The 26,152-nt window shown below is 42.6% G+C and overlaps 2 protein-coding genes across 2 annotated transcripts in view; one reads left to right on the plus strand and one right to left on the minus strand.

Moving 5' to 3' along the window:
* Positions 1-5,181: 5,181 nt before the first annotated feature.
* On the minus strand, positions 5,182-24,517 carry CIBAR2 (CBY1 interacting BAR domain containing 2). The gene is made up of 9 exons (XM_082232487.1): positions 24,374-24,517; positions 21,431-21,665; positions 20,920-20,988; positions 20,138-20,239; positions 18,048-18,317; positions 13,288-13,392; positions 10,677-10,790; positions 9,419-9,520; positions 5,182-6,054 (listed from the first exon to the last, which is right to left on the minus strand). Exons 1-9 carry the CDS (start codon positions 24,391-24,393, stop codon positions 5,926-5,928), a joined length of 1,146 nt encoding a protein of 381 aa, XP_082088613.1. The 5' UTR covers positions 24,394-24,517; the 3' UTR covers positions 5,182-5,925.
* GSE1 (Gse1 coiled-coil protein) overlaps positions 10,820-26,152 on the plus strand; it is a 427,626-nt gene continuing 412,293 nt past the window's right edge. The window contains exon 1 of the mRNA XM_082232842.1: positions 10,820-10,934. The gene's annotated coding sequence lies outside the window, so the exon portion shown is untranslated. The remainder of the gene's footprint in view (positions 10,935-26,152) is intronic.

Raw genomic sequence — 26,152 nt, forward strand, 5'->3', positions numbered from 1 at the left:
CGCAAGACGAATGCCTCGCAAGACGAAAAACTCGCTAGACGAAAGGGTTTTGCGGTTTTTGAGCTGCTTCGCAAGACGAATTTCCCTGTGGGCTTGCTTCACAAGACGAAAACGTCTTGTGTTTTTTGCAAGTTTGTTTCCTTTTTCTTAACACCGTTAATAAAGTTGCGACTTGACTTCGAGGAGCAACTCATAGAACGCGGTGTGGTAGCCTTTTTTGAGGTTTTTGGCAATTTTTGAAGCTTTTCCAAAACTTTTCCAACACTTCGCAAGACGAAAAATTCGCTAGACAAAAAAACTCGCGGGACAAATTAATTTCGTCTTGCGAGGCACCACTGTAATTCAGTGTTTTAATACATTGAGTTGACCCGGCTTCAACAAAACATGACTCTCCCACATCAGTCTCTACAGCCAAAGCAGGCAGTGTAACCTTCCAGTTGTTTGATTTCACCCTCAAAGGCACACTTCTCCATTGTATCCTGAAATAGACAGATGCCAACAACAACACACTGAGTTTTTAAAAATAACGTTTGTAGCGCATTTCACGATTTATACTTGTATGAGCTGATTTGTGTACATGGATCTGATCACAGTCCCTTACAAACACTCTGGCACACGTACCATTTGTTTACTGGGCATTGATGTTGTACATTTTCTTAAAAATTAAAAAGATTATGACGTAATGCTGGCATCAGCTTTACAAGTGAATGTGAACTTTTTGTGTTATTTGTTTCAGCTGCTGGATAGTTGTTGGATACATTTAGAGCAGTGTTTCCCAACCTTTTTTGGGCAACGGCACACCTGTTTAAGGAAAAAAATCTTGCGGCACACCACCATTACAGCCCCGTAACGTCAGTGCGCAGCGTCACGCCGGGAGGGACGCACGAAAGTGAAAGTTTTTTCCTCCCCCTTGCCGGGGAACCTCCAAGCTTTGGGGGTGGGAGGAGGCAGCAGAGCGGGGGACTGAGGGACGGCGGCAACTGAGGCGGCGGCGGCTGTTGTGGTGGTGGTGGCGATAGCGGGCGGAGGAGGGGGCGGCGGCGGGGCTTGAGGAGCCATCGCCGGGAGTTGCTGCTGCTGTTGTTGCTGCTGCTGCCCGGACATGCCGGCCTCCTCCTCCTCCGCTGTCTCGCGCTCCTCCCTTTTGCACGCGCTGCCCCGCCGCTCGGCACCACCACCGCGGAGCCGCCCCCGGCTCGACGCGGATCCTCGCCGCCGCCTCTCACCGCCCGACTCGCCCGCCTCCCTCCCACAGCACACCAGCCAACGTCTCACGGCACAGTAGTGTGCCGCGGAACACCGGTTGGGAAACACTGATTTAGAGTAATAGTTAGCTTCTCAGCCTTACACACACACACACACACACACACACACAGAGTTCAGGTGCTTGTTTGGGTCACTTGCTACTGAATCCACCTTTGCTGAATAGGACCTGAGCACATACTAATATAGGAAGGATCATAACTCATGGTGGGCATTGCACACAGAAGGTCCTAGATTTTGCCCTTTGCATCTCCAGTTAAAATAATCACATAGCAGCTGATGGGGAAATAACACTCTGCCTGAGACACTGGAGGATCCACAGAATACCAGGCTAGATAGGTAAATAGTCTGACTTAGTACAACTCTGACCTGAGGTTCTTTGTTCAAGTCCCAGTGTCCTTGACACTGCTTAAAATAATGAACATGAAATCCTTGTGGAGTCACAGCCCATTTGCTACTGGTGTGCAGCATAGTAAGTTTGGGGTCTTATTTCCCAGAGGAGGTGGGGAAGGCTGCTACTTTGATTCAGTCGTATAAATTAATAATGATAGTAACTTATTGGACTGCTGTGTATGTGTATATTAGGGCCCTGTGTGTGCTTCACGGCACATCACAGGTTGGTATTTGCTAAAGACAAAATTAATCTCCTTTTGTCTCCAGAATGGTTCTAAATTACTGCACTATTGACCACAGCAGCCCACAGAATGAATGGACCAGTTTTAATGGCTGTTACTGGGGGGGGGGGTCTCGCGAACAGAGTTTGCTGCTGAGCTTTGCGGGGGAAATAGCTTAAAATCTGCCTTTACCCCCAGGGATTGAAGGGGAATTCTTGAAAGGAATACAGGCAATATATTCAAACCAACATGCCAAACTGATAATAAATAACAATATTACGAATAAATTTAAAATAGAGAAAGGGACAAGGCAGGGATGCCCCCTCTCCCCGCTCCTGTTTATTTTGGCATTGGAAGTCCTGGCGAACAAAATAAGGTCCAAAACAGAGATAAAAGGGATTAAAATAGGATTTAAAGAGTATAAATTAAAAGCTTATGCGGACGACTTGATGTTATCTCTAGAAGAGCCGCAAGAAAACGTGGGCAAAGTATTGGAAATTATGGAGGAATACGGCAAATTATCGGGCTTCAAGCTGAATAAGACTAAAACAAAAATGTTAATAAAGAACCTGAGAAACGATATGAAGGAAAGATTAGAGAAACAATATGGAATCAAAGTGGCCAAAAAAATAAAATATTTAGGAATCTGGCTTACATCCAAAAACATAAATTTAATTGAAGACAACTATATGCCAACATGGAACAAAGTGAAAAAAGATTTGGACATTTGGAATAGGGTGAATCTTTCATGGCTGGGCAGGATGGAAGCAATAAAAATGAACATACTCCCTAGGATGTTGTTCTTATTCCAAAACATACCTGTCATTAGAGGGCTTAAAATATTTAAGGATTGGCAGAAGACTCTGTCAAGATTCATATGGCAGGGAAGAAGGCCAAGGATCAGATTCAAATTATTAACAGATCGAAAGGAGAGAGGAGGACTGGCAGTACCGGATTTAAAAGTATATTATGAGGCGGCCTGTCTCTGTTGGGTTAAAGATTGGATAACCCTAGAGGATACAGACTTGTTAGACCTGGAAGGGGCCGACAACAGACTCAGTTGGCATGCCTACCTCTGGTCAAAGAAAGAAAAAGTACACAAGAGCTTTTCTAGCCACATTATTAGAGGCCCTCTATATGAAGTCTGGGAAAGAAACAAGAAATTGTTGGAGGGGAGAACCCCCTGGTGGCTATCCCCAACAAATATCTTATCAATAAAAAAAACAAATATGGAAGAGCAAAAACTGACATATGAAGATTTATTAGTAAGATCTCAAGATAGCTGGAAACTAAGACCTTATGAAGAACTAAAGGAGAAGTTATCGGGATGGCTACTGTATCACCAAATAAATGCAAAATGGTCAGAAGACAAGAAAATAGGAATGAATGAAAAGAAGTCCAAATTTCAGATTGAAGTAATTGAGAGTAAATCGAAGATATTATCCAAGATGTACAATATACTACTGGAATGGGAGACTAAAGATGATAAAGTCAAAGAAGTTATGGTTAAATGGGCGAAAGATCTGGGACATAATATAGAATACGAAAAATGGTCAAAATTGTGGAGTGAGGGATTAAAATTCACGGCGAGCGCGGCAATTAGGGAAAACCTAGAAAAGATGATTTACAGATGGTACCTTACACCAGAAAAATTGAATAGAATGTACAAAACTGCAGACAAGGCTTGCTGGAAATGTAGAACAAAGGAAGGCAATTTTATACATATGTGGTGGACATGTGAGGAAGTTAAAAAATTTTGGGACCAGATATACAACGAGTTAAAAAAGATATTTAGATACACATTTCCCAAAAACCCAGAGGCCTTTTTACTAGGGATGGTGGGGAAAGAAATCCAAGAAAAAGATAAAACTCTATTTCAATATTCAACCGCAGCAGCCAGAATGTTAATTGCCCAAAATTGGAAAAGTACAAATCTTCCAACAGTGAGGGACTGGCAATTAAAATTATACGACTTTATAGAATTGGCAAGACTGACACAAAAAATTAGAAATTATAAAAATACAAAGTTAAAAGAGGACTGGAACAAATTTATAGTTTATTTTGAAAGCAATTTTAAAAACCTACCAAATACAGCAGGTTTGATTTAAAACTTCCGATGTTGCAAACTAAAAACAAATACCAGCGGTAAAAAAGAAACTATTGAAAGTAAGAACCCGAAATCAGTAGGGAAGGAAGTCAACAGTTTTTACGTTGTATGTTGTAGTTTTTTGTTTTTTCTTTTCTTTCCTCCTTCCCTTATTTGCTTTATCCTATTTTTTCTTTTTTCTTTTTTTTCTTTTTTTCTGTACTTAAGTGACGGGATTTTCTGTTGAATGTATTTGTTTTTTTCTTTTTGTGTGCATAAAAGGAATTTAATAAAAAGAATTCAAAAAAAAAATAAAATCTGCCTTTACCCCAAACTAGGAACAGAATAAAAGCACACAGCTGAGTGGTTGTCTTTGAATTTGGCCATGTGATTTAGTGCACCTCCGGGCTTGTCAGCATTTTGCAGGAGCAATTCAACTGTAAACCAGAACTATAGGTTTGTGCATTTAAAGTGGGTTAAATTGATCTGCTGCCCTAGCACCATAAATCCACTTTGGAGTGGGGAGGTTGCAGTTTGGAAAGTCTCAGGGAAATGTATTGAAAAGTGGGGGGTGAAGGAAGGATTAACACGAAGACATGTAAACACCCCACGAGTAACTCAGGATGAATGCTCATGGTCATTTAACAGCTCCACAAACAAATCAGAATGGATGCTCAATAAAGATTGGATATGGTCTAATGTTTGCTTAAGCTTTGTGCAAGCAAATAGGTCTGGAGGGGTCATATCTCACTAGAAACCTCTTTTCGAATGCTGTATTGTGGTCCTGATAGAATTTCCCCCCTTTATTGAAACAACAAACACTGGTGTGTTCTATGCTAACGCACTTACCATATCTAGTTTGGCCCTTCTTAACTTTTTCTTTATTCAAAAAGAAGGTTCAGAAGCAAAACAAGTTACCACAAAAAGAGAGAAAACAACAGTACTCTTTATTCTATCTGAACTCTCACTTGCACTGAAAATATATAGCTCTTCTACTAAAACATCTTAACAATGTGCCCAATAACAGGCAATCATCAGCATCCTCCACCCACTCAATGACACTTAATGGCTCATCTGAGACACTGGCCTCAGAATTCTGACAAATCACTAAATCACAATCCAATGTGGCACATTTTATTTTGCTCAGATAAAGTACGTCATCAAGTGTGAATTACAGACCACAGGGAGAGCGAAAAAGGATAAATTATCTTTTCCCCCCCAAAACACTAAAAACTGGGAAAGGCAAGGTCAGGAAAACTGATTGGAAATGGAACGTGCACAGCTACCAATTAAACTATGGAATTCACTGTTGCAGGATGTTGTGATGGTCGCTATCATATGGAAAATAAACTTGTGGACGAGAGAGTTTAAACCTATTTATTTGCTTTGAAATAGCCCAGTGATTTGAGGTGGCAAAAATTCAAATAAGAAATGGGCTGTACCTCTTCAGGCAGGGGCAATGCAGTATGGGGTGGCCACTCCCGATAACGACACCTGAACTGCAAATGTACTTTTCTACTGAGCTGTCTATGTACATCTGATGTACAAATGATATGTGGGTTTGTGATAATCGTAAGCTTCTAGTCCTCCTGAATGAACAGGAAACTTTGCAAGTGGGATTGCACTATGCTCCCATCTTCTGCCCAAGCCATTTAAAAATTGAATTAGAGATTGAAAGTTAATGTTCTATTTTATTTTAAATCTCAAGTTTGAAGAAGGAGTGGTAGGTGTTGATCTGGGTAATCAGCATGGTGAATTAGGCATATTGCCGAACTGCAGCTCACATCATCCCTGATCATTGGCTGTGATGGTTGGGGCTGATGGGAGCTTGCAGTACCTGGCAGATGCTGTTGGACTCAGTGTCCACTTCTGATCTAGAGGAAACCTGCATGAAAATGTAACTCATAACCAGGGAGTAGATAAATAAATCCAGCACAGCTTCATTAATCAAGACAGTTGGTCTCATGTGGTTCTGCTGGTTACCCACTGAATCTGGGTGTATTCAGCATCCCTTAAATCTTGCAGCTGGTCCCCTTCAGATTCCTTATCACTCTCCACCAGCTCCAGCTTCTGAAGAGTGCTTCGGATGCTCTGGAAATGGAAAGGTGTGACAATGGTTATCCTTCCAGCCAGTCTAAGGATGATTATGTTGCAAACAGAGGCATGCCTAGGGTCCCTTGTGTCCTTGTTAAGGAGCCGATAGGTGATTTTTGCATGGTGTGGATGTGACCCATGTCAGAGGACTGGGCTGGTAGTAAAGCTTTAAACCTCTCTGCCCACTCCACTGTCGCCTACTTTTAGAACAAATTATTTTAGCTGCACCAGACTCATGTAGTCTTGTGGGGTGGGGACAAAAAAAAAAAAACTGCTTCAGGGTCTGGATATGGGGGATACAATCTATTTCAGAGAAACAGACCAGACAAGAAAGGAGGAGGAGTGGCGTTATATGTCAGGGATGTGTATACCTGTGAAGAGATCCAAGATTTAGAACCTCAAAGCCAAAGTGAGAGCATTTGGGTCAAAATTAAGGGAGAGAAGAATAACAGAGACCTCATTGTGGGAGTTTACTATAGATCCCCAAGCCAAACGGAGGACATAGATGATGCCTTCCTGGAACAGATGGCCAAGCATGCAAAAGGAAGGGAGATAGTAGTAATGGGGGACTTCAATTACCCGGATATTTGTTGGACGTCAAACTCAGCCAAGAGCATAAGGTCAAACAGATTCCTCACTGGCCTTGCAGACAACTTCATTGTCCAGAAAGTGGGAGAAGCAACAAGAGGAACAGCCATTTTAGATCTGGTCCTAACCAATGTTGATGACCTGGTTAGTGGGGTAGATGTGGAAGGATCATTAGGCGCGAGTGATCATGCTCTTCTGAAGTTTACTATACAGCGGAAAGGAGCAGCCAAGCATACTAGGACTCAATTTCTTGACTTTAAGAAAGCCGACTTCATAAAACTTAGGGAAGTGCTGGGTGAGATCCCATGGACAGCAATACTTAAAGGAAAGGGAGTTCATGATGGCTGGGAGTTTGTTAAGAGGGAGATAATAAAAGCACAACGACAGGCAATACCAATGAGACGGAAACATGGAAGGTGCCTAAAGAAGCCAGGGTGGCTATCTAAAGAACTTTTAACTGAATTAAGATTAAAAAAGGATGTGTACAAAAAATGGAAAAGGGGGGAAACCACCAAAGAGGAATTCAAACAAATAGCCAGCACGTGTAGACACAAAGTCAGAAAAGCTAAAGCACAGAATGAACTCAGGCTTGCTAGAGAGGTTAAAAGCAACAAAAAAGGCTTTTATGGGTATGTTCGTAGCAAAAGGAAGAACAAAGAAACTGTGGGGTCACTCAGAGGAGAAGATGGTGAAATGCAAACAGGGGACACAGAAAGGGCTGAACTACTCAATGCCTTCTTTGCCTCAGTCTTCTCCGATAAAGAAAACAATGCCCGACCTGAAGAATTTGGAGCAAATGATTCAGCAAAGGAAACACAGCCCAGAATAACTAAGGAGATAGTACAAGAATATTTGGCTAGTTTAGATGTATTCAAGTCTCCAGGGCCAGATGAACTGCATCCAAGAGTATTAAAAGAACTGGCAGATGTGATCTCAGAACCACTGGCAGTCATCTTTGAGAATTCCTGGAGAACAGGCGAAGTCCCGGCAGACTGGAGGAGGGCAAATGTTGTCCCTATTTTCAAAAAGGGGAAAAGAGAGGACCCAAATAATTACCGCCCAGTCAGTCTGACATCAATACCAGGGAAGATTCTGGAGCAGATCATTAAGCAAACAGTCTGTGAGCACCTAGAAAGGAATGCTGTGATCACCAATAGTCAGCATGGATTTCTGAAAAATAAGTCATGTCAGACTAACCTGATCTCGTTTTTTGACAGAATTACAAGCCTGGTAGATGAAGGGAACGCAGTGGATGTAGCCTACCTTGATTTCAGCAAGGCATTTGACAAGGTGCCCCATGATATTCTTGTAAAGAAGCTGGTAAAATGCGGTCTTGACTATGCTACCACTCAGTGGATTTGTAACTGGCTGACTGACCGAACCCAAAGGGTGCTCATCAATGGTTCCTCTTCATCCTGGAGAAGAGTGACTAGTGGGGTGCCACAGGGTTCTGTCTTGGGCCCGGTCTTATTCAACATCTTTATCAACGACTTGGATGATGGACTCAAGGGCATCCTGATCAAATTTGCAGATGACACCAAACTGGGAGGGGTGGCTAACACCCCAGAGGACAGGATCACACTTCAAAACGACCTTGACAGATTAGAGAACTGGGCAAAAACAAACAAGATGAATTTTAACAGGGAGAAATGTAAAGTATTGCACTTGGGCAAAAAAAATGAGAGGCACAAATACAAGATGGGTGACACCTGGCTTGAGAGCAGTACATGTGAAAAGGATCTAGGAGTCTTGGTTGACCACAAACTTGACATGAGCCAACAGTGTGACGCGGCAGCTAAAAAAGCCAATGCAATTCTGGGCTGCATCAATAGGAGTATAGCATCTAGATCAAGGGAAGTAATAGTGCCACTGTATTCTGCTCTGGTCAGACCACACCTGGAGTACTGTGTCCAGTTCTGGGCACCACAATTCAAGAGGGACACTGACAAACTGGAACGTGTCCAGAGGAGGGCAACCAAAATGGTCAAAGGCCTGGAAACGATGCCTTATGAGGAACGGCTAAGGGAGCTGGGCATGTTTAGCCTGCAGAAGAGGAGGTTAAGGGGTGATATGATAGCCATGTTCAAATATATAAAAGGATGTCACATAGAGGAGGGAGAAAGGTTGTTTTCTGCTGCTCCAGAGAAGCGGACACGGAGCAATGGATCCAAACTACAAGAAAGAAGATTCCACCTAAACATTAGGAAGAACTTCCTGACAGTAAGAGCTGTTCGACAGTGGAATTTGCTGCCAAGGAGTGTGGTGGAGTCTCCTTCTTTAGAGGTCTTTAAGCAGAGGCTTGACAACCATATGTCAGGAGTGCTCTGATGGTGTTTCCTGCTTGGCAGGGGGTTGGACTCGATGGCCCTTGTGGTCTCTTCCAACTCTATGATTCTATGATTCTATGATTCTATGATTCTATATAATCCCCCAGGCTGGTGGTTAGCCACCCCTGGACTATAGTGTCAAGTGATGGTTGCATGTATGCCATTTCCTTAGTAGACTACTACAGATTATAGACTGTAGAATACCATAGACCAAGCTTCAGGACTTCCTTCTGCAAATTACTAGTAATACAGGGAATGTGGAGTCATGTGAGTACCTGCAGTCTGAAGTAGTTTACCACCAGTGTGTTATAGTGGACAGAGTGCTGTACAAGGACTGGTGAGTTTAATTTTTCACTTCCCGTGCAATCTTAACCATGTTTACTCAGCAAAGTAGCTGGTTTTTGAATCAAAGCTCACTTATTACAGTAATAACTCTGCTTTCTCACCTGTGTGGACCATGGGAGGGCAGTAGATTGGCTTGTTGTTGTAGTGTCTGGTCTCGCCTCATGGAAGGTTCCAGAAGCGATGTGTATTTTTGCTCTGAAATCCTAGCAAGGCAAGAAATCCTATTTAGGGCAATTATCACACAGCCAAATTTTGTTAGCAGTCCCTACCTGGAGACCTGAAAATCATGCATGTGTGATATAACAAAGGTGCTACAATGATCAATAGGCATTAGTGATCTGGCCTCTGCCAATACACTGACTAATTAAAGTACAATGGTGTGACTGGGTAACCAAGGTGATATCTGGTCACAGTCAGCTGCTTGGAGCCTGCCTGTTTTGCCTTCCTGGTAAGGAGAACAAGTGTAATGCAGCTTTCACCAACCAGGTACCCCCCCCCCCACTGTTTTGAACTATAATTCCCACCTGCCATGTGGGCTTCAGTTGATGGGACCAAAACATCTGGAGGGCAACAGGCTGGTGAATGCTGCTGCAACGTGTCAGTAACAAGATGGCTGTCACTCCAGTCCTAGGTGCTGTGGCCTACTTGCCAATGAGGGGCTAATCCTGTGCGCAAAATGAGTGCTGATGGGGCTCTCATCTCTGAATACTCCAGACATACATGCAATTTATTTTGTTTTTAAATCTTGACATAGGCTGCTTACACACTATGACTATACCTTTGCAAAGCACCCCCCTGCACACAAAGCAAAGGATCATGGGAATTGTAGTTTACTCCTCACAGAGCTACAAGTCCCAACATACAAGTCCCAGAATCCCTAACAATCGATAGTTCCTAGAATTCTCTCACTTGTGGGAATGTGCTTTTAATGTGCTTTATAAGTATGGCATGTGTGTGCAAACTTTCTGTAACATTTTAGCTTTCTGTTTGCCGAAGCTTGAGGAACTAACTTTCAGTCACAAAACCCCAACCTACTGTCTGAAGAGGTATATATAGGCCAGGTACAGGTTTATTTATTTACGGTATTTCCCTCAGTGAAAACTAGGCTTCTTCTGCTTCCTTATGACACTGAGCATATTCATAGTGGTGGGGAGGGAGAGGGGGGAGGCCTTGGCCCTCTCAGAGAGGCCTAGCAGGTTTGGACAGGCCTCAGGTCCTCTTCAGAGGGAGCAGGGCCTATGGCCTCCTAGATTGGCCCTCCTAGATTTGTGTTTTCTAAATCAAAAGATAGCTAGCAATTTTTAATTTACTCTGTTATGAGTGAATTTCATTTTTGTTTTATTTCACAGATTCAGCTACCTCCAGATCTTTCTCTGCGTCATAGCTTTCAAGGGTTTGGAAGGCATTGGAATAGACCTCTAGGGCTTTTGCATGGAAGGTCATCTCAATGGTGACAAAGTCCAAGAAGATCTTCTGTAACGAAAGGAGACAGTACATCTTGACATTACCCTCAACTCGGTTTGTGAAGCCCCCCGACAAAGTGACCTTGCTGCGTGAGGAATCTTGAGACCTCAACCACAGAAAGTGCCGGTTTTCTCTTCTTTTGAACAGGCTGGGGTAAGCCATTTTATGAATGCACTTTCCCTTCCTCTTAAGGTGTTTGAGTCTCGTTGTTTAACAGAAAATTGGAAGTAAAAAAAATAATAATTCACAATGGAATACACACTAATTCTTGCTTGAAGCAGTCATATTCTTTGTGTTGATACAACCACTTCAGAAGTATGGAAGGTAGAGTAAATAAATGGCAAAAGATGTAAGAGCTTCTATCCAGTGCTTTTTTTATATGGGGGTACTCAAGGGCCGTACCGGCACTGTTTTTCCTCCAAATGTTAAAAGTGTGGCATTTACTGTAACAACCTCATGGTGAGTACCAACACCTTAAAAAAAGAAGCACTGCTTCTATCCATTTCATGCATTTATTTGCAAGCTTACTGGAACGATCTAATAGATCTAATACTCTCTAGAGAGAATAATGCACATTCCATTTTCAGTTTAGCTTTTCAATTCATTTTCAATTTGTGTAACTTGAACATTGGCAAGATTTAAAACTTCATTTCTGGCAAAGGGGAAAGGTAATTAGCACCCAACTAATTTTTTGTCTGTGAAAATAATCAAGACTTCATTTTGGTTGCCAAGGTTTTTGGACCCCATGGGCACATCTGGAAGTTTGAGAGTGTGTTGTGGGCACCACCCACTCCAGTTGCTTATTTTCTCCTAGTGCCAGGTTTACCCTCTCACTCCCAGGGAGACAGGAAGTGAGAAAGTGTATGTGTGCACATGCATTGATTCTACTGGATCTGATTATTACTGAGATTCCTTGGAAAAGTTTATTTGCTCTTCCATGGAGTCTGGGTAAAAGTTGGATCAAGCAGACTTAAAATTGGTCCTCTTAAATTTGCATGATTCTACATGGATCCCTCCCCCCCCCCCCACTATCAAGTAAAACATAAAGTGGTAGAATGGACAGTAAAACTCTCAGACAGGGTGTTTGCTAGCGCTATGGAAACATTTATCTAAGGCACAGATGCTCATAGATCTTTATGTTTTTTTACATAGGATGACACAGCAAAACCACTAACAAATCACAAAATTCATATATAGACAGCAAAGACCCCTTGTTATTTAATTGTGGTTTTGATGGGATTCCTTAAATAATTATGAGGATCCATGTTTTTGTGCCACAGCAATGCTGGAAAACATAAGTTCTGTGATTTTTATGGTTTAGTCAATGGAGACAGATGTGATTTCTTGGTTGATGGGAAGTGTGTGAAAAAAGTATGCAGTTTCAAGCGAATCCATTTTACTGGAACAAACATGCATGTTTGTGTATGCATGTGTGCACCATTTCTGTCTCTCTCCCTGTCTGTCTTTCTCTGACACTCTTTCCTGATTTCTGTGGCACCCCACTTTCTCCCCTCTTGCTGCTTATTTTTCCTCCTCTCTCCACCTATCCCCAAGATCACTTACCTTTCCTTCCAGCCCTCTCTTAGTTGCTCTGCCTTCTAGTCATCTGCTCAGGTACTGACCTGAGCTTTGAAAAGTTTATAGAACTGTCACTCTTTCAACTTTCTCCTTCAGCTCTATATACTGTTCAAGGAGGGAAAGGGGTAACCATACTTGTCACCTTACATCAAAGGAGGCAATGTGTGTGTGTGTTCATCTCAGGGATTTTGTGGGCACCAGGGCAAACCTCTGGTTTGCTATTGGCAACCCCTGGAGATAGATTATAAAATGGGAGTGAAAGAGGCTATGCCACACTTCTGTGTTTTCAATCCTTATTTTGCCAGATCAAAAATTTAATCATATTCAAAACATTGTCATTACCTTTAAACCAGGATGACAAACCTTTGGCCCTCCATATGATGCAGGAGAACAATTCCCACAATAATCATTGACCATGCTGACTAGGAGTTGGGAGTTCACGGGTTCTCTATTCCTGTTTTAAACTTTCCATTTAAATTAATATGTGTTATCATAGATTTCCCTCCTTTTCTGTGACACCAGAATAATTTGCATTCCACATCATGATATTATGTTTCATTCTTATTAATTCCAGAATTTGATTGATTAACAGAGTAGAAATAAATAGTTCTTCCCAGCCTGGGCGATAAAGGTGGTGGTCACAATCCTATGAGCTTTTGAGAGAAGGAGGTGAAAAATTAGGCGGGCTTTTCTGAAAGAAAACCCATTTCCCCCCAAATAATCATCTTTATTGCTCTCAGCACACGTTAAAGTTCATCTCTGACATGCAAATTTTCCACTAAGTTTGATGATGATGATGATGATAATAATAATTTATTTATTATTTATACCCCGCCCATCTCGCTGGGCTTCCTCCCAAATACGTGGACGTAGGATTGCAACCTTAAGCCTCTCATGTTATGATTACCCACTAAGGAGTCCTTATTACCTGAATATCTTTTAGCTTTTGCTTCTGAAACTCATCCATGGTCTCTTCAAGCTGTTGTGTAGTTCGGTTCGCATCGACAGAGGCTTTATGTACTTGAGACTCGGCCTAGGCAAAGACAGGGGCGTAATGTTAAGCTATGAGGCTGTGGTTTAAGTATCCTACCTTTTAATCCTGAGTATCTCACTGAGCTTAGGGCTTGCTGATTGGAAGGTCGGCGGTTCTAATCCCCGCGACAGGGTGAGCTCCCGTTGCTCGGTCCCAGCTCCTGCCAACCTAGCAGTTTGAAAGCACGTTGACGTGCCTTCCCAGCAGGAAGGTAAACGGTGTTTCTGTGTGCTGCTCTGGTTTCGCCAGAAGCGGCTTAGTCATGCTGGCCACATGACCCGGAAGACCTGTCTGCCGACAAACGCTGGCTCCTTCGGCCAGTAAAGCGAGATGAGCGCCGCAACCCCAAGTCGTCCACAATTGGACTTAACTGTCAGGGGTCCCTTTAACTTTACCTGTCTCACTGACAGAGGATCTTTAGGCAGATGCACATCATATATTTCATGCATACCCAACAAACATGACTTCCCTCAATCCTGTGTACTTTAGTTTTCCCCGAGCTACAATTCCCAGCACTCTTAACAAACTACAGTTCCTCAGATTCTTTGGCCTCAGGATGTTACTGCCCCAGTGATGCTGAATTTCATTGTATCTTTTGTTGTAGTTGGTCTTGACAGCTTCCATCAGTTTAGCCAATGCTTTAAATGTGCATTGGATATACTTTAAATGTATTGTGTGATCTGCCCTCCCTGCTAGTGAAACGGAATCATGGCCATGTGTTCTGTTGTGGGAATTGCCCAGGAAAAGTTGCTTTCTGCAAACCTTATGGCCATCACTGTTAATAACTTTGAAGCACATTATTATTATTTAAATTTATACCCTAGCCTTCCTCCCAGATGAGCCCTGGGTGGCATTCACTTATTAAGGGCATAAATTAATTCTTCATTTATATGCTCATTGGGTTATGCTTTAGGTAATCCAAAACTTACATTGCTGCAGCAAGTTGTGTGAATGTGTGTGATTGCACTGTGAAAGATCCCTCTAGCAGGTAACACTGGAAGGCAGTGAACAGATAAGGGGCTTAGCTTTGCATTGCAGGGAGAGGTTGATTTGTAGGCCAAAAGAAAGAAAAAAGGATTAATGCTGAACTGTTCCCAGTGTAGGAAAACAAGCCTTCAGCCTTATCCTGAGGAACATACGCCTCCTGTGAAATCTGTTTCAGGAAGCATCTGCTTCAAGTTGCTTCATGGTAAGATCAGTCCCAACAGATTTTGGTAGCACCAACTCCTCTTTCCCAAAGTATTTGTGTAGAATAGACGCTGTAGGTTGCTGATGAGCTAAATCAGCTTCCACTCAGCACTGCCTTGCTGTGAGCTGTTAGAACCCTGATGAGTGTTGGATGCAACTAAGCAAAGTAGATTTACGACAAGAAGTGCTATTTAAGATACAGTTGTAAACAAGTGGTGTGTGACTTCTGGACCAGCAGAGCACAGTGAGTCACTCTTGCTTATCAGGAAGGCATTCACTCAGATGAGCGACGCCTGACAGGATAAATGTATCACTCTCCATGGACACTTATGTACATTTATTTGCAAGGTGGTAATTCTGCCAAAGTTTTGCAAGGGCTTAAGTAATTGTTATTCACTCTCTTTTTAAGCGACCTCCCTCCCCTGATTATGGGAGAATAGAAGCTTGACCTTTGTGTATAAAATATCCTACTGTGAATGCTTTGGAGTTTTGACGGATTTGGCGGAGCATAATTATAGGGCCCTGTCTCACTGATTGCAGCATAATATAAATATAGGGAAATAATTTGTGTTGCATGGGTCATGAGAATCTGCGCATGTCATCTCAAATGCATTTCATTTACTGAAATCTGCTCCACCAATATTTTAAGATTGCAGTGGCATAAATATTTCTGAGTCCTGGCCTATGAGAATTAGTACAACATCATAGATACCACTGTAAAATGTAAAATAGGATGTCCTTTCAAAATTACTTCAGCAGCCATGAATTCACTAGGGACCCTTAAGCATGTTTACCACCCTATACCACCCTATCTACAATATAGTGCCTACTTTATTAGGCTTTTGTAAAGATTACTGGGGAAATGTACATACACACATGTATGGGGCAGGGAAAAGCTAGTTTTTCAGGGAAGAACCCAACAATGCTTTTTGTCTATTGGAGAGGATTAAAAGTGTGATTTACCATTGTGAAGTCTGAAGTTGTCCCGTGCACTGTTATTTCTGGTCAGTGTAATTCTGCTTCATGTATGGGCTAGGCCTGAGTCCTTTGAACTGGCTGGGTGCATTTCTTGATATGGATGGAGATTCATTTCTCTGTCTTCTGCCATTTGTTGCTGTGCACAATAAGTTGTGAGCAAATGAAGCTGGATCAAGATCCATGCTTTTTGCTAGTGGTGCTGCAGGAATTGTCCTGAGAGTCACAATATATATCTTGTCTGTGAGTCAGTCCCTAATCCCTCTGAAATCAATGGAACTATTTACAAATACATGTGAAGTCTGAAATGTAAAACTCTGCTCCAGTGTGCTTCTCGAACAGACTGAAGTCAAGCGCAAATGCTATAGTATAAGAACTTACCCAGAAGTAATGCCAGCAGAATGCCAGTGCTCAAACTGATGGTGTGAATGCTCTTACTGTTGCATTTGTAGCCAACTTTTCTAGAGCAAATGGGGAATGGTAGCTGTGGATGCCAGTGTTCATACTTATGCCTTCACTTCAACTTGCATGTTAACGTACACACAGTGGTGATCTAATCCCTTACCTGTGACTGAGTATAAGAGTTAAGGGGAATAAATCAAAAGGGGAGCAAAGAAATACCAGTTTGAGTTGTTGGTGCCTTCTTGACTGAGGCACTGCTAAAAGAACACAAGAAGAGTCTGGCTGTTGGATCAGGCCAGAGGCTCATCTAGTTCAGCACTTTGTTCTCACAGTGACCAACCAGATACCCCATTGGGAAGCCTGCAAGCAGACACTTTCTTCAGTCTTCAAAAAAACAAACCAGACTGTTTTTATCAACATGCTTAGTTATTCCCAGACTGTTCATCAGATAGGCATTTTGTGACAGAAAGGACAAGACTTTGTGACATATGGGAAACAGGAGGCAGGATCCTGAGCAGGATTTCAAGCTAGAGGCTATTGAAGAGGATAAATTTCACATACAGGCAACTCTCCATTTGTGCAGGCTTTGCGTTCCTGCCCCACCCCCATGTGTTAGTGGAGCATGCATAAGCCCACATGGCCCCCGCCCTGCCCCTATGTTTGGGCCACTTCTGGGTCTGGGGTGATGAGCATGTGTGCGGTCATGCGTCAATCTTTATAAGCTGGATACACATGACTTGCCTGGATACCCTCTGGTCCCTCTTTAAGCCATCATAATATTTGTTACAAAAGTGGTTTCTGGAGTGGTAGTCCTGTTAGCTTGTTGCAGCAAAAGCAGCAGTGTCTTATGGCACCTTAAAGACTTCCAGCTTAAGTTTTTAATCTTTAATGTGCCACAAAACTCTTTGTTCTTGTACAGACAGATTTTGATAGTGGTTTGTGGTGAGAGAGGCCCATGTTCAGTTTCAGCACCAGAGGGCAGTCATATCCATTAGTAGTTCACAGAAACTGTGGCATTGAGGAGGGGAAGGAAAGGGTGTGGGGAGTGAGACATCAATATCACCTACTGTGCATGTATTATAATTTACTCTGGCTCCAGTGTTTGAAGCTGAACATATGTAGCATTAGCCACAATCCGTATGCATCCTGTAGTTTCTTGAGAATATTGCTGTTTGGTGTTTCCCCCCCTCAATCCAGCTTCCATCCAGTTTCAAAACGTATGCTAGCTAGAGGTAAGCTGAGTGTGTACGTTTGAGAGACAGCCATTGAGCATGCACAGTTTATGGTGCATGCACAGATGACAGCTTTACTGAATAGGAGTTTGGCAGGGTTACAGGCAGGAGGAAATAAATCAGGTAATTGTCATCAAGTGAAGATACTCCTTCCTCTCTGATGTGCACAGACTATGCTGCCTCTATATTGCACATGTGACACTCTTGGCATGACCAAGGGGATCAGGCATTATAGTTGTTCACACCGATTTTCTAGAAGATCTGTGCTGACAAGAGACACCTAGTTGGTGTGTTTCTTCTAAAGAGCTCCCTGAGGGGCAGAATAGGCGAAATGAGTCTAGGTCCGGAGCTCAACATATGGCAGCTAGTTGGTACCACTGAAAAGATGAGTCAGGTAAGGGGTGGGGGGACATGCAAGCTCCTTTTGGTCTTCCCTTCTTCTGGTGTCAGCCATTCCATCAAGCTGTTATTAGAGAGATGGGAAACAGGGCTATTCCATCAGCTCTTCTGAGACACCAGCCTCATTTGGCTCTACCCTCAACTGTCGCCTGGCAGCTCTGTATTCTATCAAGCTTTATCAGAGGAAGAGATGGGACCCTTTTAAGTCGAATAATGGGATAAAAATGCTTCAAATAAATAAAAATATTCTGCCAAATGTTCAATAAGCTGCTGTACTCTGCTAAATGGCTGCGGGCCTTGAGTCCATAAGTTTGAGAATTTGGTAATAGGGTGGGGAGGAGGATGCAGTTTAATCTTTTCAGTTCAAATGTGCAGGATTGTCTCCTGGAAGAAACAGCATTTTGCCCCACACAATCTTCTGTGTGCCTCTTGGAGGGAGGAAAGAGAGCGCTCTTCTACCTCCCTGGAAGATTGCTCCACAGCTGCCTCCGGCATCTTTCTGTCTTTCCCTTGTTTTATGGCTGCTCTCTCAGCAGTTGAGTTTAGCACAGCAGGGATTAAGAGAATGTCAAGCCTCCTCTCCTCCCCTTGAGAATCTTCCTGAGGATTTTGCTGCTGAGAGCTTCTCCCTTTGGAAGAAAAGGGATAGTTTTTGAAGAAGTTCCTGATTAAAATATCTTTTGCCAAGGGAAGGAGGAAAAAAAGGAGGGAAATCTTTTTTTGAGCTACCTGGATTATGGTGTTTTGCTTCTTTCACCAACACAGGACTTATTTCCCCTTTGGGTGAATGTTTCATGAAATAAGAGGACTCACATTTCTCTCTGATATTTTAAACATACTGATGCTAGGAAGCTATTTGGATATTTAGATTAGAATATCAGACCCTTAAGGAATTAGGTGGCAAATCTGGGCCCCTGGGAATAATGAAGACTAGTGAATTGGGTTTGCTGCAGTGTGCCTGAACTCAAGATCTAATGCTGCATACACATTTAAAACACATTTAAAGTACATGGCTTTCCCCAAAGAAACATGGGAACTCTTGTTTGTTCCTCATAGAGCTACAATTTTGAGATTTGTTAACAAATTATGGGTGTGTGCGGTGATGGGGGAGGGGTTGTACCTTTGGTGGGAGACACGTCATGCTCCTTCTCGGGTTTTCTGTCCACCTTTGGTTCCCACCCTGCACTAAGCTTTCTCCTGTGGCTCCTAGAAGCTGTCAGCATGTGACAGTGGCCACATCCAAGGAAACAGCTTTAGCTGGCCTTCTAAACCAGGTGAGGGTAGCCAATGGGTCTCAAACCCTCTGTGAGCATGCAGACTTCTTCCTGCATGCAAATACAGGCTCCAGCTGATTGAGTGGATGAGACCAGTGGTGGGTCCAGTGGTCAAGAAGGCAGTTTCTGCACAAGCTGTAGATGGAAGTGAGGGGAAGAAGGGGCTTGTTAAACTGGGAATGTAGCTCTTCTAGAAGAAGGAAAATTCTGATCCTAAACCTCTGCTTCCTTGTGGGATATCTTCTGAAGAAGAAAAGGCTAAGGAGTAAATCTTACACAAATCCAGAAAGGAGTCTCTAAGATGGTTGGATGGCGCCTTGTACGTCTCCTTCGTGCAACTCTGGCAGCCAAGCTGGTGTCAGATATATTGCTTTGCTTTCCTTTGGACTACATCAGTGAGGCCAAGAGGGGGGTCTTGTAATCTGGGCAGCCCAAGACCTCCATACACAGTGCCCAGGCTTGCATCAGTGTGGTCACTTCAGTGCTGTTAGCACAGCGGTTTGACCCCCAGATCCTCACTGCATGGTCTCTTGAGACAGATGGATGCCAACAACAAAGCAAGGTAACAAATGACAGTTCCCAGGATCCTTTGGGGGAAGTAATGTGCTTTAAAAGTATGGTGTGTACATAGCCTAAATCAAAAGGTGCTTGGGGAGAATCTAAGGTGTTGATGCTCTAAGGTGGCACTGATTACTCAGTGGTGAAAGGCCCTCTGCACATGTGCGGGGGCTTTCTCACCTTTGTGAAGTAAATAAATTCCAGGGTGCAGCCTAGCATAGCAACAGGCTTGAGGCACAAATTTTTGCATGCCCTTACTAAAAGGTATGTCCAGGGGTCATGTGTTTTTATCTCCAATTTCATGTTTGCAGCTCTGTGACAAGGAAGTAAGCGGGCAGTGCAGGGTGTGTGTGCTTTCAAAACCTATGCTTGTTATCTGAGCATTATTCATACTATTTTCATCTCATCGGGGCCCCAGTTCCCTCTCCAGAGAGCCGATTGTGAGCCTGCAACAATCTATTTTGCTTTTCCTTATTCAAGGAGACGGTTTTCCCTGTGTATGTCTGTTTCCAATAGGTTTCATTGAATTCCACTGCTTTGTGGAACACTCAGAAGGAAACCTCACTGTAATAAAAGCCACCCATAGCAAGGGCTTGTAACTTTGCCTTCCTGATCTAGCTGCATTAAGAATGCCGGAAATCTGCAGTACTGGGGAGCCAGGACTGTTTTTGCAGGAGTAGGGAAGAGATTGAAGCGGCAACATGCTGACAAGGATACAATCATCTGTCGGTCGGATGGTGACTTCTGTCGGATCTTCTCCAACTTCTCTAGCTGCTTTATTTCATTGTTTCGGGCTTTGTTGAATTTCTTAATCTCGGCCTGTTTAATGTAGCAAAATACAACAATTTTATTAGTATATTTTAAATTTTTAAAAGCCCTCACATTATAAAATATCAGAACATTGTTCAAAAAAGCAAAACGAAGTATAAAATGTACAACAAAAATAATACAGTTAGCAGTTCAACACCAGAAAATGCTCAGTTGACCAGAATTAAAAATTTCATTTAGATAAAGCTTAGGGAAATATAAGGTCTTAAGTATGCATCCAAAAGAACTGATTGTGGGAGCTTGTCTCATCTCATTTGATAATGTATTTCATGTTAAATAGGCTACAACTCTGGAAACCCTACTATTGCTGGACAGAAGGCAAATATAGGAGTCCTTGGTACCACCAGAGGTGGTTCTGTGCCATGGGGTGTAAGGGGTGAGATATTGTCTAAAGTAGCTATCTCTCAATTTGTTTACAGTAGACACCTTGAACCTGGCTTGGTAGCTTATGGCAGCCAGTGCAGATGCTTCAACGAAGGTGTAACATGTTAATGACTGTTAGCTCCAGGCAGCAACCTCACAGCAGCATTTACCAGTCAAAGCTAATAGAAGCAGTTTCCTATGTTCCTACACCTGCTTCAGCATGAGCTTGTGTCCTAGTTTAGAAAGTCATTGCAATTCCACAGTGAACTTGGTGTGGGGTTGTCTTTTAAAATAAATTATTTGCTTACCCTAGTTTGCTTGATGAGCACCCCATACATCTTCAGAGGTGCAATAACCTTCACCTCCAGTCTCTCCACCTAATGGAGAAAGCAGGACAAGCATAAGGAAGCACACATTTTAAGAATTGCTACTTTGACAACCATGATGCACCGTTAGGGGTTTTTTCATTTGTTTTTGTTATGTTATATATTTTTATGCTGCGTATCACCTTGTCTTATTCACATGAAGGGTGGTATATAAATTAATAATAACAACAATAATAAACAGGTTGCACCTGTTTGATCCCTGTCAGTTATGCAGTTGATGAAAACACAGTTCTTCTGTCACATAAGGTCAAATAAAACAAGTCATCCAGAATATTAGTTCGAGAGGATATCTGTGTTTGTCTGTTGTAGCAAAGAGTCTTCAGGGTCCTACAAGAATCTTTTCTCTGATCTTAATACAGAATGGATATTCCCTTGCTCTTACTCCATGCACACCCACAGCTCTGGATTTAGGTTGTCAAGGTCAGCTTTTCACCTCTGCCTGCCTGTAATCCTGCACCTTTGCCAGTTCCTCAGCAAAGTTTTTCACAGTGGTCCGCAACTCAGGATTCTCTGTGTTTCCATAGTCAATGAGCTGCTTGACCAGCAGGTCTGACTTGTCTCGAAGCTTTGCAGTCTTGCGTGTGTAAGCAGCCATCAGAATGCAGAATTTCCCAAAATATTTCTCTGCATTGGTGACTATATTCTCCATTATCTTCACTTGGGTGTCTCTGGAAAAGGGAAACAAGTTCCTGCTTTTTTATTTATTTAAGGCTATGCACACAATTACCCTGTTTACTTCATCTTTAGTGTGCTCCCACTGCTGGTGTTTGAAGCTGAGTAAACATGATGTTAGTTATAATCCACATGTATCCTGCAGCTTCCATCCAGTTTGAAAATGTAAGCTACAGTTAAGCTGGCATGTGTACATTTGAGAGACAGCTGTTGTACATGTGCAGATTCATTTTATTTAATATATTTATATCCTGCATTTCTCCCAAATTGGGGTTCAAGGGAGCTTATGACCTTCTAAAATCATCATTTTAAAATACAAACTAAAAAAAACCTACCAGTTAAAAAAATAGTTAAAATACAATAAAACACATTTATAACCAACATTAAAATACCAGTTGTCTTGATAATGGTCCAGTTGTCAACATCGTCTGAACAGGGCAGTATTAGCCTGTCTGTGGAAAGATAACAAAGAGGGAACCAGTCTATCCTCTCTTGGGAGGCAATTCTACAGTACAGGAGCAGCTGCAGAAAAGGCTGTCTCTCATGTCACCACCAGCTCTGCCTCTGATGTTAATTGGACCAAAAGAAGGTACTCACTCCCCTGAGGATATTAGCACCCAGCATAGGGCCCCCCAAAGTTGATGGGTGCGTGTGTGCCATGTCATGTGATCATATGCAGTGTGGGGCTCACCTGCCTCCCCCCAATATTCTATTCAAGTTGGCACCCCTGGCACTCAGGCAGGAAGATATGATCCTTCAAGAACCTGGACTCTAGCCATAACAGCCCTTGCAAAGATGACAGCTTCATTAAATGTTTTGGGGTTAGGAAGTTGCAGGCCTGAAAAAACAAATTAGGTAATGTGCATCGGGTGAAAATGTCACCGTCCCCTCTCTGGTGTGCACAGCAAGTGCAAATGAGACTTAAAGTGCAGTGTAGGAAAATGAGTTTGTTGTGCTGTAAGCTGTAGACATTGTGTTTCTCTTCTTCCCTCATTTTTTCTTCTTCTGGTGATGTCAAAGACTACCCCCTCTCATATTTACCTACCCATGTGCAGAGATTATTATTTGCAGCAGGCCTTCAGGTGCTCTCCACTCTCAGGTGAGTTGAGTAGCAGCCAGGTCAGGCAAATACCTTTTTGTATTGTGGTATCATATCTATGGACTTCTTTCCTAAGGGAGAGGCTTGTTTGGCACTGACACCTACATCTTTTTCACACAGCGCTATTATTATTATTTTTAAATCCCTCTTTTAAAAAAAATTCTTTCCTTCTGTTGATTCCCTAGTTCTAGGTTTGTCGTCTTCTATCACTCTTCTAACATGGCACAAAAAATCTAAGCAGGTGAGGTTTTCCTCAGTACTGCAGCTGCATGCAAGAAAGAGCTTCGCCTGCTGGATTTTGGGCTGCAGTTAGAGCTGCAAAAGCAGGGGTGCTTTGAGGTAGATTAGAGGTAAGTTCCTCCTGCTCTGACCTTTTATTCTTAAATACTTCTCCACTAGACATTCTTTCTCTCCCCCACTTCCCCACTCCGCTATCATTCTTCCAAAGTTCTCAGGAAGGCTGATTGGCTTTAATTGAAGAACTTCTGTAAAGCATCTATTCAGTCTACCATTGGTGGATCTTTGTCATCAGGGTAAATGACAGCTTCCTGTCTTCCCCTGTACAAGCTGACCTCTTCTGTACATTCATAGCTATCTCTTCTGATGTGTCTCTTCCTGTGCCTTCTATGCTTGGCTGCTCCATGTTTCCTTAGCTACCTGCCCTCTTCCAAGCATGCTTGGCTGCTTCCTCTGGTACATATTTTCCTATGCCCTCTGTGCTTAGTTACTACCATCCATGAACCTATAGCTACCCCTCTGATGTATATCTTCCTATCCCAGTGCATACTTAGCTATACCTCTCATGCATATGTCATATGCTTGTGTACATATCGTCTTGGGTCACTGTGCCTACGTAGCTTATCCTCCCCCGCATAGAAGCTTATCTCTCCCATACATATTTACCTAAGCCTTGTACGTTATCCCATGTGTATCTTATATCTCTTATACTTAACAATCTATGCATCCCCTATGCATGTCTTGCTGGTGAAGGGAAGTGCTTTGCATTTTTTCTAGGCCAGGCATAGGCAAACTCTGGCCCTCCAGATGTTTGGAGCTACAATTCCCATCATCCCTGACCACTGGTCCTGTTAGCAAAGCATGATGGGAATTGTAGTCCCAAACATCTGGAGGGGTCGAGTTTGCCTATGCCTGTTCCAGGCCCTCTACCTTTCTTCTTAATCAGCCTCAAATACCTTTCTACACTCTTGCTTTTCTTCTTATACCCCTGAACATGATTGTTTCCCCTCCTTCTGTGAAATTAAGCCAAAGTACAACAGCGGCATTGGCTTACATTCATACATTGCAACTGTCGCTTGTCCTATTCATCCATTTTTCTGTTGCATCCTTCTTTGTCAAAAATTAGCTTGTAATCTTTTTGGGGCCAAGGCTTGTCTTTCTGATTTATGTTTTTCTGTATTGTGTAATATGTGCTGTTGTTGCTGCTGTGTTAATAATAATGCTGATGTTAATCACAAAAACTCCAGTCAGTGCCACCCATGCCACCCTGACTCATCATTTCCTGAATGTTCTGCACCTCAAAGAGCAGGTTTAAAATCAGTCTGCAAATGGGAACATTGCTAAAAAGAGCAAGCTAGTCTTTCTTACCGAGAGAGGATGATATTCATGTTTGCAGGAATCAGCTGGTCTTCAGAATATTTACAGCAATAACAGGGCTCTGGTGGAATTGAAGGAGCAGGTGTACCAGGCTCTGCTCAGGTGGCACTCCAAGCCTAGTTGGTATAGTAACCCCACCAACAAAGGCATTGCCCAGGGGAACAGGATGGGTGATGGTCTCCAAGGGTAACTGTTTCTTGGAGTAGGGTTATTTCTGGAGCCCAGCCCAGCTGAGTATTTGTTTAGACTAACGTGCTGAATGTAACACTGCCTAGGGAATCAAATTACTTGTTTGTTTTGGTTCCATTATTGTCATTTGTTTTATTAATTATGGCAAATACTGTGCTGGTTTGGTTCTGATTCAGGGTACTTAGCAGTTCAGATGAGACTTTTTCCAAATAAGATTATTAGGGAAATGAATGGTTTGGACCAGATTTCCATGCATCTCCAAGAGCATGGTTGGATTAGTTCTATAATTCAGTTGGATTTGTTGCATAAACCCACTAAAATGTATTTGTTTGTGTTTTTAAATCTATACCCTGCTTTTCTTCAGAGAAACACAAAACAGTAGCAGAATAGCAGAAAAACATTAACTGGCATTCAGTACCTGTGATTTCCAGAAAGGGCTTCTTGAAAAGCAATGTGCTTTTGCCAGGCAGGCTTCCATGGAGAAGGCATTCCCTACAGTTGGAGCTACAACTGAAAAGGCCCTGCCTGTTGGCGGGCCCTTCCAAGCATCCTTTTTATTGTGCTTTCACAATGATTTGTGTTCATGATGGTACCAAGGTGCTAATATGTGATTCCACTTTCAATACTGCTTGTACCTGGAAAACCATTGGGACAGACATACTGCTTTGTTTCTATTCAGTGCATGTCTTGCACCTTCCTGCTGAAGTCCTTTAACTTTTCAGACCAATTGACTAACTAGGAGGTCTTGTGCAACATACCTGCTTCCCAACAGATTGGATGTTTTGTGATAAAGAAGATAGTGGGAAGGTGCAGTGGAAAGTGTGAGATGACAATTGCTTTGACACAACATCATCTAACCTTCCCACAAACAAATCAGGGTGAATGATCATTAGATAGCCAGCCTCCTCTAATCTCCATGCAAACAAATCAGGGTGAATACTCAATAAACAACTCATCTGAAAGCACCCTGATGCAACAATAACCACCCTGATACCATCATGAGTACAAATAATCACGAATGCCCATGAAAAAGATGAGTGGAGGGGCCAAAAATGTATTGGGTCTGCATTGTTGAAAGAATATCATTAGTGCTTGCTCATACTACCATGACTTGCTTTCCTTGCTTTTAGATACTGTTTTCTTTTCTTCCAGCCTTCTCATAGTCTGGAGTTAGAGGGTGCTTCCTGGGGGCATGGAGAAAGCTGTTAAGAGGATAAAGAATCTCTTCTATCTGTCCAGATGTGATAGGTCAGCAGGAAGTCTTGTTTTCATTGTGTTGCAGCTGGGCAGGCAATGCCTGTTGATGTGCCCCAGGGTCTGGCTCAGTGGATGTCTGAGGATTAAGTGTAATCGAAATTCAATATATTCTGTAGCAAGATAAGAAGGAAGACTGAATGGAAGACCTATATATATGCACACGTATATGCTGCTTTTACACACAGAGACAGGTTTTCTAAAGTGGGTAAGCTAGTCTGTGCATGGCTGTTTGCGGAAGACAATGGGCTCCTCCAGACAACCTGTTTATTGAGCATTTATCCTGATTTGCTTGTACAGCACTTATGCAGTGGTTAGATTATGTCT

The sequence above is a fragment of the Podarcis vaucheri genome (assembly GCF_965113315.1).
Source record: "Podarcis vaucheri genome assembly, chromosome: 7".
NCBI lineage: Eukaryota > Metazoa > Chordata > Lepidosauria > Squamata > Lacertidae > Podarcis > Podarcis vaucheri.

Bases quoted from the DNA above. Each gene is read 5' to 3' on its own strand.
- CIBAR2 (XM_082232487.1), bottom strand. From the start codon at position 24,393: ATGAATATCATCCTCTCTCG. The intron at 20,989-21,430 runs GTGAAAAGCTGA...TTTCTCCATTAG, and splicing joins AGGATTACAGGCAGGCAGAG to GTGGAGAGACTGGAGGTGAA. The intron at 13,393-18,047 runs GTAGAAGAGCGC...GTCTTTGCCTAG, and splicing joins TGGAGCAATCTTCCAGGGAG to GCCGAGTCTCAAGTACATAA.